Source organism: Gossypium arboreum, chromosome 7, assembly GCF_025698485.1.
Source record: "Gossypium arboreum isolate Shixiya-1 chromosome 7, ASM2569848v2, whole genome shotgun sequence".
NCBI lineage: Eukaryota > Viridiplantae > Streptophyta > Magnoliopsida > Malvales > Malvaceae > Gossypium > Gossypium arboreum.
Window position 1 is genome coordinate 97,626,439 of NC_069076.1, and position 13,226 is coordinate 97,639,664.

The 13,226-nt window shown below is 31.9% G+C and overlaps 1 protein-coding gene across 2 annotated transcripts; it reads right to left on the reverse strand.

Moving 5' to 3' along the window:
• Positions 1-9,433: 9,433 nt before the first annotated feature.
• LOC108484592 (protein REVEILLE 7-like) lies at positions 9,434-12,843 on the reverse strand. Of its 2 annotated transcripts, XM_017788434.2 has the most exons (7): positions 12,547-12,843; positions 12,193-12,258; positions 11,549-11,665; positions 11,312-11,423; positions 11,161-11,222; positions 10,554-10,973; positions 9,434-10,458 (listed from the first exon to the last, which is right to left on the reverse strand). In XM_017788434.2, the coding sequence occupies exons 2-7, from the start codon at positions 12,202-12,204 to the stop codon at positions 9,808-9,810; spliced, it is 1,374 nt and encodes a 457-aa protein (XP_017643923.1). In that variant the 5' UTR covers positions 12,205-12,258; positions 12,547-12,843; the 3' UTR covers positions 9,434-9,807. The 2 variants fall into 2 exon arrangements, with proteins under 2 accessions (XP_017643923.1, XP_052886300.1); XM_053030340.1 differs by lacking the exons at positions 11,549-11,665; positions 12,547-12,843 and having other exon boundaries at positions 12,193-12,534.
• Between the last annotated feature and the right edge of the window lie 383 nt (positions 12,844-13,226).

A 13,226-nucleotide genomic window follows, 5' to 3' on the forward strand; every position in this document is an offset into this window, starting at 1 on the left:
TTTTTAATGATAATCAAGTGATATATGAGGAAGATTTGGTGTGTTTTTGGTAGCTAAAAGTGTGCACCAATCAATATTTGATTGAAATTAGAAAAAATAGTTGCAAAAGAAAAAATATCTTCAAATAGTTGAACATCATGAGACAATTTTTGAAGGTGGTTGTGTCAAAGCTAAATATACAAAAGGTTTTATAAATAATTACAATGGTAAGTTCAGGAGAAACCTAAATATACAAAAGGTTTTATGTGTGGTTGCAATTTATTTTGTGTATGATTTTAGCCATGAATATCAAAGACACCATAAAACTCGTAGGTTTGTATAAAGTGAGTTCTTTTATAAATAGTTTTTTTTTATATGGTGAGCCATTTTGAAGGTTTGGGGTAAGAAGATGGTTAATCAATTATACAACATGATGACAGGCAAAACTACAAAATTCAGACAGAAGAGAAGCTTGGTTTAAGAGGGTTTTTGTTGTTTCTAAGATGTGGCAATGTTATCATTCAACTATAACAACTCTTTGTGGCATGTATGGAGGTGATAATAACAGCCTGTTTGGTTGGCTGTAATGCTAAACCGTTACAGCCTTATTCAGTGGGCCCAACCCTATTCCATTGTTTGGTTGGATGAATAGGCTATTACATCCATATTCCTTACAACCTTATTCAAGGCAAAATCACCGTTTACAATTCAGCACTCCCCCAAGGGAATACCTATTCAGCGTGAAAATTGTTCCACTTTACCCTTCGCACATCTGAGCATTTTCTTTTTTTTTTCAGTCTGATTCCCATTTCGTTCCAGCCTTCTCCCTCTTTTTCACGTCTGAAGCATCATTTCCAACCCCATCCAAGCTTGAACCCAGATTCAATTTCAAATTAAAAGTTATCAAAATTTTACCTACCGGCGAATTCCATCGATTCTCATTATCCTCAAGCTCCGATTGAAATCAGGGTCAACGGTTTCAATTTCCTCTCAATAAAAATGCAGCAATTGATGCCCTTTCTCATATAGATGGTTTAGAGAACCTTAATAAACAAGCTTTCTATGACGTTCTCCCTAGCTACATTTCTGGAAGGTGTCAATCTCCAAGATAAGTTTTTTTTTTTTGTTAATGTTTCTATAAATTTAATGCAGCTTGTCTTTATTGTTTTCACTGGTGAGGCCTGGGGTTACCTTGGTAGTAGAAGATTTTTTCTTGAACTTGATCAGTAGTCAGATGCTGTTCGTGGTCTCAATAACTCACTATTCATTTGATATTTTTCTCCTTTAGTTGATCTTGTTTTTCACCATGTCATTGGAAGGGGTTTCTTTGGCTATTGTTCTCTTACTTTGATCAATTAAGATTACCTGTGTGGGTGTGTATGTTGTGAAGTAATCGATCCTTCTTTTTTGCTTCTTCTGTGTTATGTAGTTGCCCTGTGATCATGTCAAGTTTGCTCCTTCATAGATATAAATATCAATTTTTTATTTGATTGCTTAGAAAAGGTCATGGAAATTAGATCAATTGGAAAGGGCTTCAGTCAAAGGAACAAAACCTTCTTTGCTCATACACAGGTAGTGAATGGCTTGTTTATTTCATTAATATTAATAATGTATCGGAAGTGTACAGTAACACCAAAAAATTTCCTTAGACATTCTACACATGATTGCTTGTGTTTTTTTTTATTTTTAAACATTCTATGCAGGTGTTTGTTCTTTGCAATACAACATAGTGCCATAGGTTAGAAAGGTAGAGATGATAGAAGGAATTGTTGATTTGACTTATTATTGCAGCTTGTGTTGAGGCATTAATGCCATTTGCTTTAATATATGGCTACTGCAGTAATCAACTAATGTACCCAAAAGAAAGAATTCAAATAGCTCTACTATAACACACCATAAATTATGAAGCATCATATCTTATGTACATTATCCCTGCTTGCCATCCCATTCAAGGCTAATGAAAGAAAAAAGAATCCTAACCAGCCAATAAATTTTAATATGCCAAATCTCTAGAACTATTATGCATCAGCTGCAATAAAAATTCCTTTCGCTTCTCAGCTCCCAGCGTTTGCAATAAGGAAAATATATGCCCTATGTTCACTAATTCTGTAAATATTTCCTGCTCTGAGTAAACACGTAGTTGTCCTCTCTCGGCTATAACATTCCTCTCCCTGATTGCTTCTGCAACATCTTTAATTGCTTCCCTTATACTTTTTAAACTCCCTTTCAAATACTTCAACTCTTGTCGCCTTTCGTTTTTTCCCTTTCAATGATATTGTTGACTGGTATCATTCGTGTCTTTTTCCTCCATACTTGCACCAACTACATCTTGCAAAGGGATACCATCAAATACTCGGCCACCTATTGAGCAGCCCAATTGACCCCTTTTAGCTCATTTCCTCTTCTCTCTATCTTTAGCAAAAAGCATCACAAGTATATCATAATTAGCAATTCTTGTAATCATCCATTTTTTTGCATCAGGTTTTAACTGACAAACAAGATAGCACGAACTGGAAATTAGTTCCGTAATAACCAAGCACAAGAAGCAGATAACTTGGACAAGAACATTTTACCAACCTTCACAAGTGCTTTCCATAGTTCAAGCTTAGCAGTCCACATTTTAGTGTCTGGACTCCAAGCAAAACCACTTCTGCAATTGAAAAGGTCGTAACACTCATAAAAGTTATGCTTCAGAGTCTTTATACGATTTTTCAAGAGGCCATTGATTTCTCTCTTTGACTTACTCTTTGTTTATAAACTATTGTTAAATTATTTTATTTATATGTATATTCAAATATCTATCTAAATAATAGTTGAGACATCGATTTGAATATAGAATAAACCGACTTATACTCCTCAAAATACAAATCCTAAATAAACAATGAAGAATATACAATGGAATGATGGATAATATTCTCATTACTAATTTCTTTTTTGAAGGTCTCATGCTAATTAAATTCAATGTTGGACTTGGATCATGCATACTTATTCATTAATTTGATTGGTATTTTGTTGCTGAAAAATAATGAATGCACTTCTTTTTATTCTCTTTTCCTTCTTGATTTGGGATGTCAAATTGGTTCTTTAGTTGTCTTTTTGTATGGTGTTTTTCTTATTTGGAAAGTTATGGTAATCTACAATTTTTTGTGTCAGCCATAAAAGGAGCTTGAAAATATTGAATAAACATCTTTAATCATTGGGAACTTCTGTTACTTGAGCCTTGGATCTCAATCTGTTCATTGATTTGTTTCAAATTGTGATCTAGGTATGCTTAGTCTTTTTATTTGGGTTTAACCTTTTATGAAGATGTTAATAATCTCTTGTACAATCCAAGTTATTTGACTTATAGCTTGATTTGGTAGCTCATTCATATTTTCAAACCATTCAAGAGGTGAACAAGTCTAGTCTTCTGTCAGTAAATTATTAATGAACGGGACTGGCAACTTCTGATTCTCTTTTCATGGTTTTAGATATTCATGGTTCTCTTCATTTCTATTCTAAATGCTTGTGTGGATAACTTCAGTAATTCTGGATGTCTATTTTGTGGATTCTAGCATGCATGGATAGTTTTATACAAAACATGTGAACAAAGTAGTCTCGGCTTAATCACTATGAATCTCTTGAACTTAGTTGTAGGACTTAATAGGAATTTTATAGAATATTAAGCAGCAGAAGATATGATTCTTCTACTTTATTTCTTCTTTTTGGAAACTTTTTTTGAAAGTGAGGATTTGACCATTACAGTTAGCAGGCAAGTGCTTTTTGGTTCATATACTACAAACTGGGATTATTATGGGGCTTTTTTTTAACAGAGGACATGAGGTTGTGTTATATGATTCTTCTTTTCAACAACTATTGCCGACCAACTGATTTTTGAACCTGTTTTCATATGCACTAATTTGATCAAATTGGTCTTTTCAATTTTCATTGTCTTTTTTATTGTTTTTCCTATTACAGAATTTGTTTCTTTTGGATGCACGATTTCTGCGTTGCTTCCATCAGTCGTTATTCTTCATTACATTTTACCGTTATGACCAGAATTAGATAGATGTAAAGGCCAAGGGCAAATATAAAACAAAAGGGGTATAAGTATTGAGTTATGTTTCTTAGTTATTAAAATTTGTGCCTTTTAAACTTATTTGAACAATTATATCTATTGTTAAAAGATGTAAGTATTCAAATAAACATTTATTTGGATAATTGTATTTATATAAATAAACATGAAATTCTTTGAAAATAAAGATCAATTTCAGTTGCAACAAACTTTGAAACTTTGAAAATGATATTATTATTATACACTACTAAATGCTTGATAAATATTTACTTGTACATAAGCAAATATATTTTTAAACATACTTATCCTATTTATTAATATGTATTGTAATATTTGGATGGTATAATGACATGATAGAATATCATTACAATGTTGTAACTTTTAATGTAAAATTTTAAAATATATGGATTATGACATATAAACTAATGAAATCATGTAACTTTTTGTTAATATATGAATATTATGCTTGAATGTGAAATATAATTCTCAAGTTATTTGTTACTTTTTAACAATGAGTTATTTATTACTTCTAATATTTAATTATTTTTGTTGTAGAATAATTACATTATTTATTTCAGTAATGATATTTTAGCATATTAATTATGTATTGTAGTTTAAAAATAATAAAGTAGATTATATATTTTTATAGTATTATATATTTTGATTTTTAATTCATATAATAATAATTATATAAAGAATATTACTAAATTATATTTTTATTAAATTATATTTAATAATAATTATGTTAAAATATGGTTAAAATATTTATTATTTTTATTAAATTATTTTCAATAATAATCTTATTAAAATTTAATAACAATAACAATAATCATCTACTTTAAAAAAAATTCTGCTAAGGGTATTCTGGTCATTTTAGTTTTTTTCCTTATGCTATTACAACATCATTCCATTCAACCAAACACAAGAATACTATTACAGTTCTATTCTATTCCATTCAACCAAATAGTTGAATTACTTATTACAGTTCTATTCCATTACAGCTCTATTTAATTACAGCCCTATTCCATTACAGTAAACCAAACGTACTGTAAATGTTCTACATCATGAGACTAAAAATAAGGGTCAACACTTTGAAACTCCTGTAACGCCCCTAACCCAAATCTATCACCGGAATAAAGTTACGGAGTATTATCGGAGTTACCGATTTATTTATCAGATATTTTATTTCATCTAACATTCATATTTGGAACCAATTAAAATCAAACATATTGTCTCTTAAACATACTTATTTTTCTTGACATGTTTTACTTGAATTTATTACTAGTCTCAATATACTTAATTTCCTTGTATCAGCGTATCAAAGATAATCACATATTTACATGTCATGATAAAATATCATTCTCTTGCCATTTCTTCATAAACATAAATCAGGTAATTCATAATATCGATATTTCATGCATTTAAAAATACAATTCAAGTTACACTAACTTACCTCGTTACTTGTTCATGTTTATAATTTCATTAATCCGATATCTTTTCTTTTCCACGTTCAAGTCTTGTATTCGAGTCATCCAGATCTTTATAAATAAATTTGATCGTCGTTTTCATTTATTTCATGTTCTAATACATTTAATTAATGCTCTAAACAAAATTATCATTTTACCCTTAAACTTTTAATTAATGACGATTTCATCCTTAGGCTCAAAAAAATAAAATTCTTGCAATTTAATCCTTATTTCCAGCCGTTATTCTCATACAAATTGATAACAACCTATGAATTCTATAAAATATCAGAATTTTCTATAATTTCAACACTTTTCAATTTAATCCTTAAAATATGTTTTTCCCCGATCTTGAACTAAATTAATAATTCCATTCAATTTTGAAATTTTAAATAATAAAATAATCCATTTCATGCAAATTGGTCATTTCCAACATTTTTACAAAATTGCCTATAAAGTTTTACTTTTATTCAATTTAGTCCCTGAGCCTAAAACATGCAAATTAGCCATGCTAGCTGAATATTCATACATATTTTCCTCCTCCTCCTCTCCATTCCACATCCTTAATTTATATAACATGCGACAAGTAACATTATCAATAATTTCACTATTTACTTATATGTACATTCAAAACTGTCCATTTGTGTCATAGTCACTAAATTATTTATATCTTGAGCTACAGAACTCGAGATTAAGATCAAATAATTTTCCATGAAACTAAACTTACATATCTTCTTACCATAAAATTTTCAAAATTTTTGGTTTAGCCAATAAGTACAGTTTATTCTTTAAAGTCACCCCTATTCTGCTGTCTAACAGTTCCGACTCTTTTTTACTAAAAATTAATTATCTCATTGTACAGGATTTGGATGATGACCTTGTTTATTTCTATTGAAAATAGACTCATTCAGAATTTTAAACATATAACTTTAAGAACCTAATTATTTTTTTCTAATTTTTTATGATTTTCCAAAGTTAGAATAGGGGAACCCAAAATCATCCTAACCTTGTCTCATAAAATTTATTATAGCTCACAATTTACAATTCCATTGCTCACGTCGTTTCTTCTATAAAAAACTAGACTCAGTAACCTTTAATTTAATATTTTATTCAACCTCTAATTGAATTTCTACAATTTTTAGTGATTTTCCAAAGTTTGACTACTATTGCTATTTAAAACTATTTTAGTGCAACATATTAATTACCAAGTTTATAATACCCTTATTTCCGTTCTCTACCATATTTCCCATCATTTTCTCTTACTTCCCTTCACCAATATATCAAGAACATAGAACCTTATATAAGAAAACTCTACCTTAACATCATTTTCATGCTTTTGATATTACCTACATGAGAAACTCTACTTAAAATATATTGAAATCTTAAAGTTCTTACTTTGTCCTATTGATTTCAATCTTTAACTTGATTTTTCTCTCTCCTCCAGCTTTTGTTTCTTGAATCTAACTTGATATTCTAACTCCCCTTAGTCTCCTTAACATTTTTCTCTCTTAGTAGCTATGGAAATTCTTTTGATTTCTAGGTGAAAATGGTAAATTTTTGGTGGAAGGACTAAATTGTAAAAAAAAGGAAGTTTCTTCTTCTCTTTTCTTTCTAACGTGGGATGCATGGAAATGGATGGTGTTGTTCCCTTTTTTTTTTCTTTCCATACACACACATATATATATATATATATATATATATATATATATGTACTAAATAAAATAATAAAATAATAAAAAATATCTTATTAAATATTAATAAAATAATATTTTTCTAATTAAATAATTATAAAATATCATCAACATCATCATTACTTTCTAAATTTCTCTTTCTTACAATTGACCATTTTGCCCTTCGTGACCTTTTAAAAATTCCATCCTTGAGTCATCACTTAATTTGGTAAAATTGCTATTTAGTCCCTCATAATTCTTCACCTATTCAATTTGGTCCTAATTCATCCATTTTCCTTGGTTTCTATATCATTCCACCCTTAATATATTTTCACTATTAGTGCTTCAACTTTTTCATATTTACACTTTAATCCCTCAAGTTTTGAGTATTTACTCTTGGGCCACAAAACTTTTCTCACTTTTACAATTTAGTCCTTTCTTGAATCAATAAGTCATAATATACTTCCTAGTGACATAACTCAATTTTCCTCTTCTTGTCACTTTATTTCCTTATTTTACTATATTAAGGATAATATCTTACTTTAGAAATTTTCAGGGTGTTACAACTCCCTTTCACTGTCGGTATAAAAAGATAAAACATTTGCTTTGAATTTTTTTTTCTACCCAATGATGAAATTTGTAAAAAAATTGACTAAACTTCATTTTTATTTTTGAGTGTTTATAACCAAATATATTTGGTGTTTTGATATACAAAAATACAATAGTAAATTTGTTTATCAACCAAAAGCACAGGAGATGATCCTCATAAATCGCTAAAAATTCATTTGAGAGATTAACCATTTTGTAATGTATTTTGATAAAAATGTAAATTTAAGACTTTTATTTGAGGAGCAAACATTACAAAAATAATTCTTTTTTATGTAGATAAGTGTAAAGAATTTTTATTTAAAATAAAAAAAGGTGTGAGAATTGGGTGACTCAGTCTTTAATTCCAAGGAGAAATGGAGCTCTTGTTTGTAGCAAAATATTACCGAGGAGGGGTAAAGTTAGGCTACATATAGTGTCCATTGTTACTTGGAGGACATCAATTGCATTCTTGAAATTAGATACTTCACCAAAAAATGAAAGGGAAAAAAATTAATATATGTTTGGTTCTTCTTACAAAATTAGGAAACAAAAACGAGAGATTGTTTAATTGAAGGTGCATATATTGATAAGTTTAAAAGAAGAATTAATGCTTGCACATTACCATTGTGGTGAATAGGAATAATATTATCATCTCTTATAGTATTTTCTTCATTGCCTTTATATTCATTAGCATTGTGAAGAGATTAAGGATCCGCAGTGAAATGATGAGAAGTGCCAATATCTAGAATCTAAGATGGAGCACAATTTGCATTGTGAGATGCAAAATTGGCTTTGGCATCCTAATGATTATAAGACTTGGAGCGATACAAAATATAGTTTGACCATATTTATCACAAAATTGGCACTAACATGGGATTGAGCATTAGTGGGAACTTGTGTGTGGCAAGGAACTTGTTGATGATGAAAAAATTATGGCGATAAAAGATTGAGCAAATTGTTGCGATGAGTATTGTGAGAATATTGAGAAGGATTTGTATTGTGTTGTAAAATGATGGCACTGATAGGAGAAGACATTTATTTCTCCTATTGTTGGAGAAAGAGTTCATCAACAAGAAGTTTTTGAAAAAGTTATTCATATTTGATTGGTGTTGAATAGGCTCAAATATTAGTAAACTTTTCGATATTCTGGACCTATACCACTATTTTAGTTGTAAGTTCTTCATAAATAATCTACAACACTCTTGGCTTACTTTGTAACTTTAATAAGTTGGTCACAGATGTTGTAGATTCGTATGCGACCTTTGTTTGCTTATAGAATATACAAAAGAGCCCATGCTTTTTGTAGAGTATCAAGCAACAACAATTATCGAGGCAATTGGGCTATCAACAGAAGCTATCATGGCTTGCTGGATGAATCGATCTTGACAAAATCAAATGCGGTAAGCAAGATTTGTTTCGGTGGTTTATTGCCTTCAACATGTTTTAGTGGAGCGAGTTTGATGCCATCAAGATGGCCTTGGAGATCATGTCCATCTAACATGGTAAACTACGCTTTTCAATTCGTAAAGTTGAAACTACCGTGAAGCTTAGGAAGTTGCAGACTGGTAGTAGTTGCGTCAAACTTCAAAAGGGGGATAAAAATGATAGACTAAAGCTCATATCATTAATATTGATGAACCATGCATAAAGAACTGATTAACATTTATGTTGTTGTAAGATGACAGAAAGGGAAAAAATTAATTCTGGAATCATTAATAATGTAAAGATACAAAAATTGCTGCAAAGCAAGTTACCATTCATGACATGCATATACACATGACGCCTCAAGTTGCAAAAAAAACAGAGTTTCAACTCTCCAAACATAGGCGTATAGAATCAAGCCAGCAGCTCCTCCGCCTCAAATGTGTCACCTGAAGGGCCCCGATATACAGCAGCAGTTAAAAATAGTCTACAACCCATTCAAGCTTTTTGCCTAAAAATATAATCTTTGGAAAGGAACATCTCAAATGATTATTTGTCATCCTCCCACTATCTAAACTATCTTAAAAGCTTTTTGACATTTCACTATCGGAACAACATAGCCAGCCAGCTACTATGAGCATACTCGGGCTCTGTGTGTCTCCTGCCCTTCAGACACAACAGATGATGTCATATCTCTTTCTGCTAAACATCTTTTGTATGGCACAAACCCCTTAGTACATCTTTGGAGAGACATTTTTCCCTCAAGACAAGGACGTTGGCTTTCGGAATAAACGCAATCCGAAACCCTCCTACTTACATGACTAACAGAACCAGTATTTGAACCACTACAGGATCCTTCATTTAGAATTTCTTTCTCTTTCATCCTCTCTCCAACACTAGAATCCGAGCGGGTTTGATTAAATGAAGTAATGTAACAAAAGGGTACACCTTTGTAAAAGGCCCACCATGGCAGAGGAGCATCACTGGTAGATAAGTTAGATCTAGAAGGCACTGCATTCCAATTATCAATAACTGTACTGAGTGACAAACTCGTGTCTAAGTGTGTTGAAGGAAATGCCTGAACTAGCATTTTATTGACAGCATCAACATCATCTCGACTGGTCTTAGATGTTTGTGACTCAAAATTTTCTGCATTTATGGAAGGTTTAGGGGAATCTTTCACCTGAACTGTTTTCCCGAAAAGCTTAAAACTAGTGGAAGGTATAACAGGTGCTGCATTGCCTTCACCAAAAACAAAGTCCTTGAAATCTGTATTGAGGTTCTGGATCATACATGACAGAAAAAGAAATTAGAGTCATAAAGGTTAGCAATAGTAGTTTACAAAATAAAGGCAGAGATTTAACACTATAATTTTACCATGGACAGAATGTTCTCCGCATCTGATTGACCAAATATTTTCACAGATGACAAAGAGGGTTTCTCTTCCTCAGCAGCTAAGTTAGAGGTTGCATAGTCAGTTTCCTTTTCAACAGGGGATGTATTGATTGACTGCAAATTTGTAGTACAAGATGTTGGGGAAGAACATCCTTTCTGTTGCTCCAAGGCAGAAGACCCCACTGCATCAGATAAAACTGACGTTGGTGATTTGTTATCTTGTTCTCTGAAAAATTGGTTGGGGGATGGAGATCTCTCTGGTTGAGATGATGGTGATTTTCCTTTGACCAAATCGACAGATTTGCGGGGATATGGATGCACTGGCTTTCTTTTAGGACGAGGAGGCGGTATCACTATTGGTTTAATGGAACCATCAAAGCCACCATTTGACTCTCGGGCAACCTAGAACCACAATCAGAAAGTATGCATATGAGAAACAGATTGACTTGGAGAACCTGCCTATGGCTATACACATTGCAAGGTAATAAAACATACAAAGCATTTTCTTAATCAAGTAAATCTTGGTAATAAAAGATATAATACATTTACTTAATCAAGGAAATCTTGTAATGAACTCAAAGCAATGAACCTTGGAGAAAAACTTTTGAGCATGGCTTCGAATTTGAACTGCAGATTTGGTGCCTATATGCTCTGCATGAAAATAAGAGTAACTTAAACTGTTCAAACCATAGTGAACATGGCAAAGATAAGTAAATCAGTTCAACTCATTGTGCACTTACCTTCTATTTGGCGCCAGCCACGACCATACAACCTTAAAGCTTCAAGAAACCTCTGATGCTCTTCCTCAGTCCATTTCTCCCTCTGTTTAGTTATAGTGTAGGGTTTTCTAGCCTATTTTAACAGGAAAGAAATAAATGAGAGATATGAGCATATAGCCATGAAAAGATTAACAATAATATGTTGGAAGCAGTCTTGAAAGGAAAGTATAATTAAACAGGTAACATGAATAACGGAACCTTGGGTGTGTGATCATGATTAAATGTGTATAACTCCTGCAACTGGTTCAATGTCTTAGATTGGGGACATATGCCAGATTTAAAAGCATTGGGCGATGTTTTGTCTTCAATTTGGTCCTACATCAGAATTTCCAATAGCAATTAAACAAGGAAAGATCTCACTTTCAAGTAACAACTGTTTGTACTAAAACCTATGATAATTCACATTGAACCATATTCCCTTCCACAAAGATATATTTACGCATAAGAAGAAAACACACCATTCAGAGGAACAGGAAAAGCATGGGATTCCAAAACTTGCAATAATCCATAAAACATGGAGCAGTTCCGAAGTTAAGCAATCACATTGATGACAACTAATTACACCTGAGCAGAGCATTTGGCTCAAAGAAATGGATTTGAATCCTCCACCATCCCATTCCCAATATAAAAAACAAGTCTTAATATGCAAATCTATCTAGGATTGAAAAGATAAAAGAGGAAAATTCCACCGATTTCAGTTTACCCTGCAAGCCAAATTATACTTAAGGATTTACACTGCAAATTGTAGCGTCTTATCTAATTAATCAACTAGAATCCATAATACAAAACACGTGCAAGTAGAAGCCATATAAACAACAAAACAGGTTTCTATTTCTATATACCTGAGTAGCCATCACACGGAAATGGATTTTGCTTCAAATCTTGCGAAGTGAATACTAGAATAACCCCTGCAACTCCGCAAAACCAAAACAACCACTCTTTAGTACATCTAATCTCTCTATACATAACAATAACAATAAGAACCTTTAATAATCCAACTAAGTCAACTTGCTCAACCACCACTCAGAAATTTTCTTTCAAACTTAACAAGAAATTTACAAAAAAGAAGAAGAAGAGGAAGAAGAAGAAGAAGAACTTCTCTTCTCGCCAATGAGTCAGTGAAAAAAATATCATTAAAAATATCAAGGCAAATGAAATATTATCCACAAACGGAAGCAGATCAGCCACAAACGTACCAGTAAAGAAGGAAAACAAATTACTTGGAAATGAAATCTCGACTTGTGGCAGAGAAATTCCCAGTGAAAATGAAGGAAAAAAATAAATAGTAGTACTGGTGTACTTTAAAAGCAAAAAAGGGCAAAGAAAATTCAAGGAAGACTCGAAATTAGAAGATAGATTACAGAGAGAATGAAAGCAAAAAGGAAAGAGGAACACAAGTTTTTTTTTTTTTTTTGTTATTGGTCTTATTGGGTATAAAAGCAGGGAAGGTGACACGTAAGATACATTTTTTTTTATTTTCTTTATTTTTTTCATTTCCATGGAAAATTCGAGAAGTGCTTAGAGTCTTGTGGCTGAGAACTCTCGGGTCCCTCGACACGCGGCATCTTTTACTTACACTGTCTTTTCTATTTTTTAAAAATATATTTTTGTGGAAGATATTGAGTGATGATGAATGGATAAATGATAAATGTAGGCATTTTCCAGATATTTTATGATTTTTACTTTCACGCGCGATTGCTTCACGTTCCCGCTTGTTTCTTGTCTCTGATTCTCTGTCCCACTAATGATAGCGCGTGCATGCACTTGCTGGGGATAAAATGGGGGATGGAATAAAAGGGGAAAAAAGAAATGGGGGGAAAATATCACGGAGGGAGAGAGTGAGAGAGACAAAGACGGCTGGCCAAGTGCTTGTGAC

What these genes read in the sequence shown, in the direction of transcription:
- LOC108484592 (XM_017788434.2), bottom strand. An exon ending in TGGCTGGCGCCAAATAGAAG is followed by an intron (nt 11,223 to 11,311) that starts GTAAGTGCACAA and finishes ATTTTCATGCAG; the next exon opens with AGCATATAGGCACCAAATCT. An exon ending in CGGAGAACATTCTGTCCATG is followed by an intron (nt 10,459 to 10,553) that starts GTAAAATTATAG and finishes TGTATGATCCAG; the next exon opens with AACCTCAATACAGATTTCAA.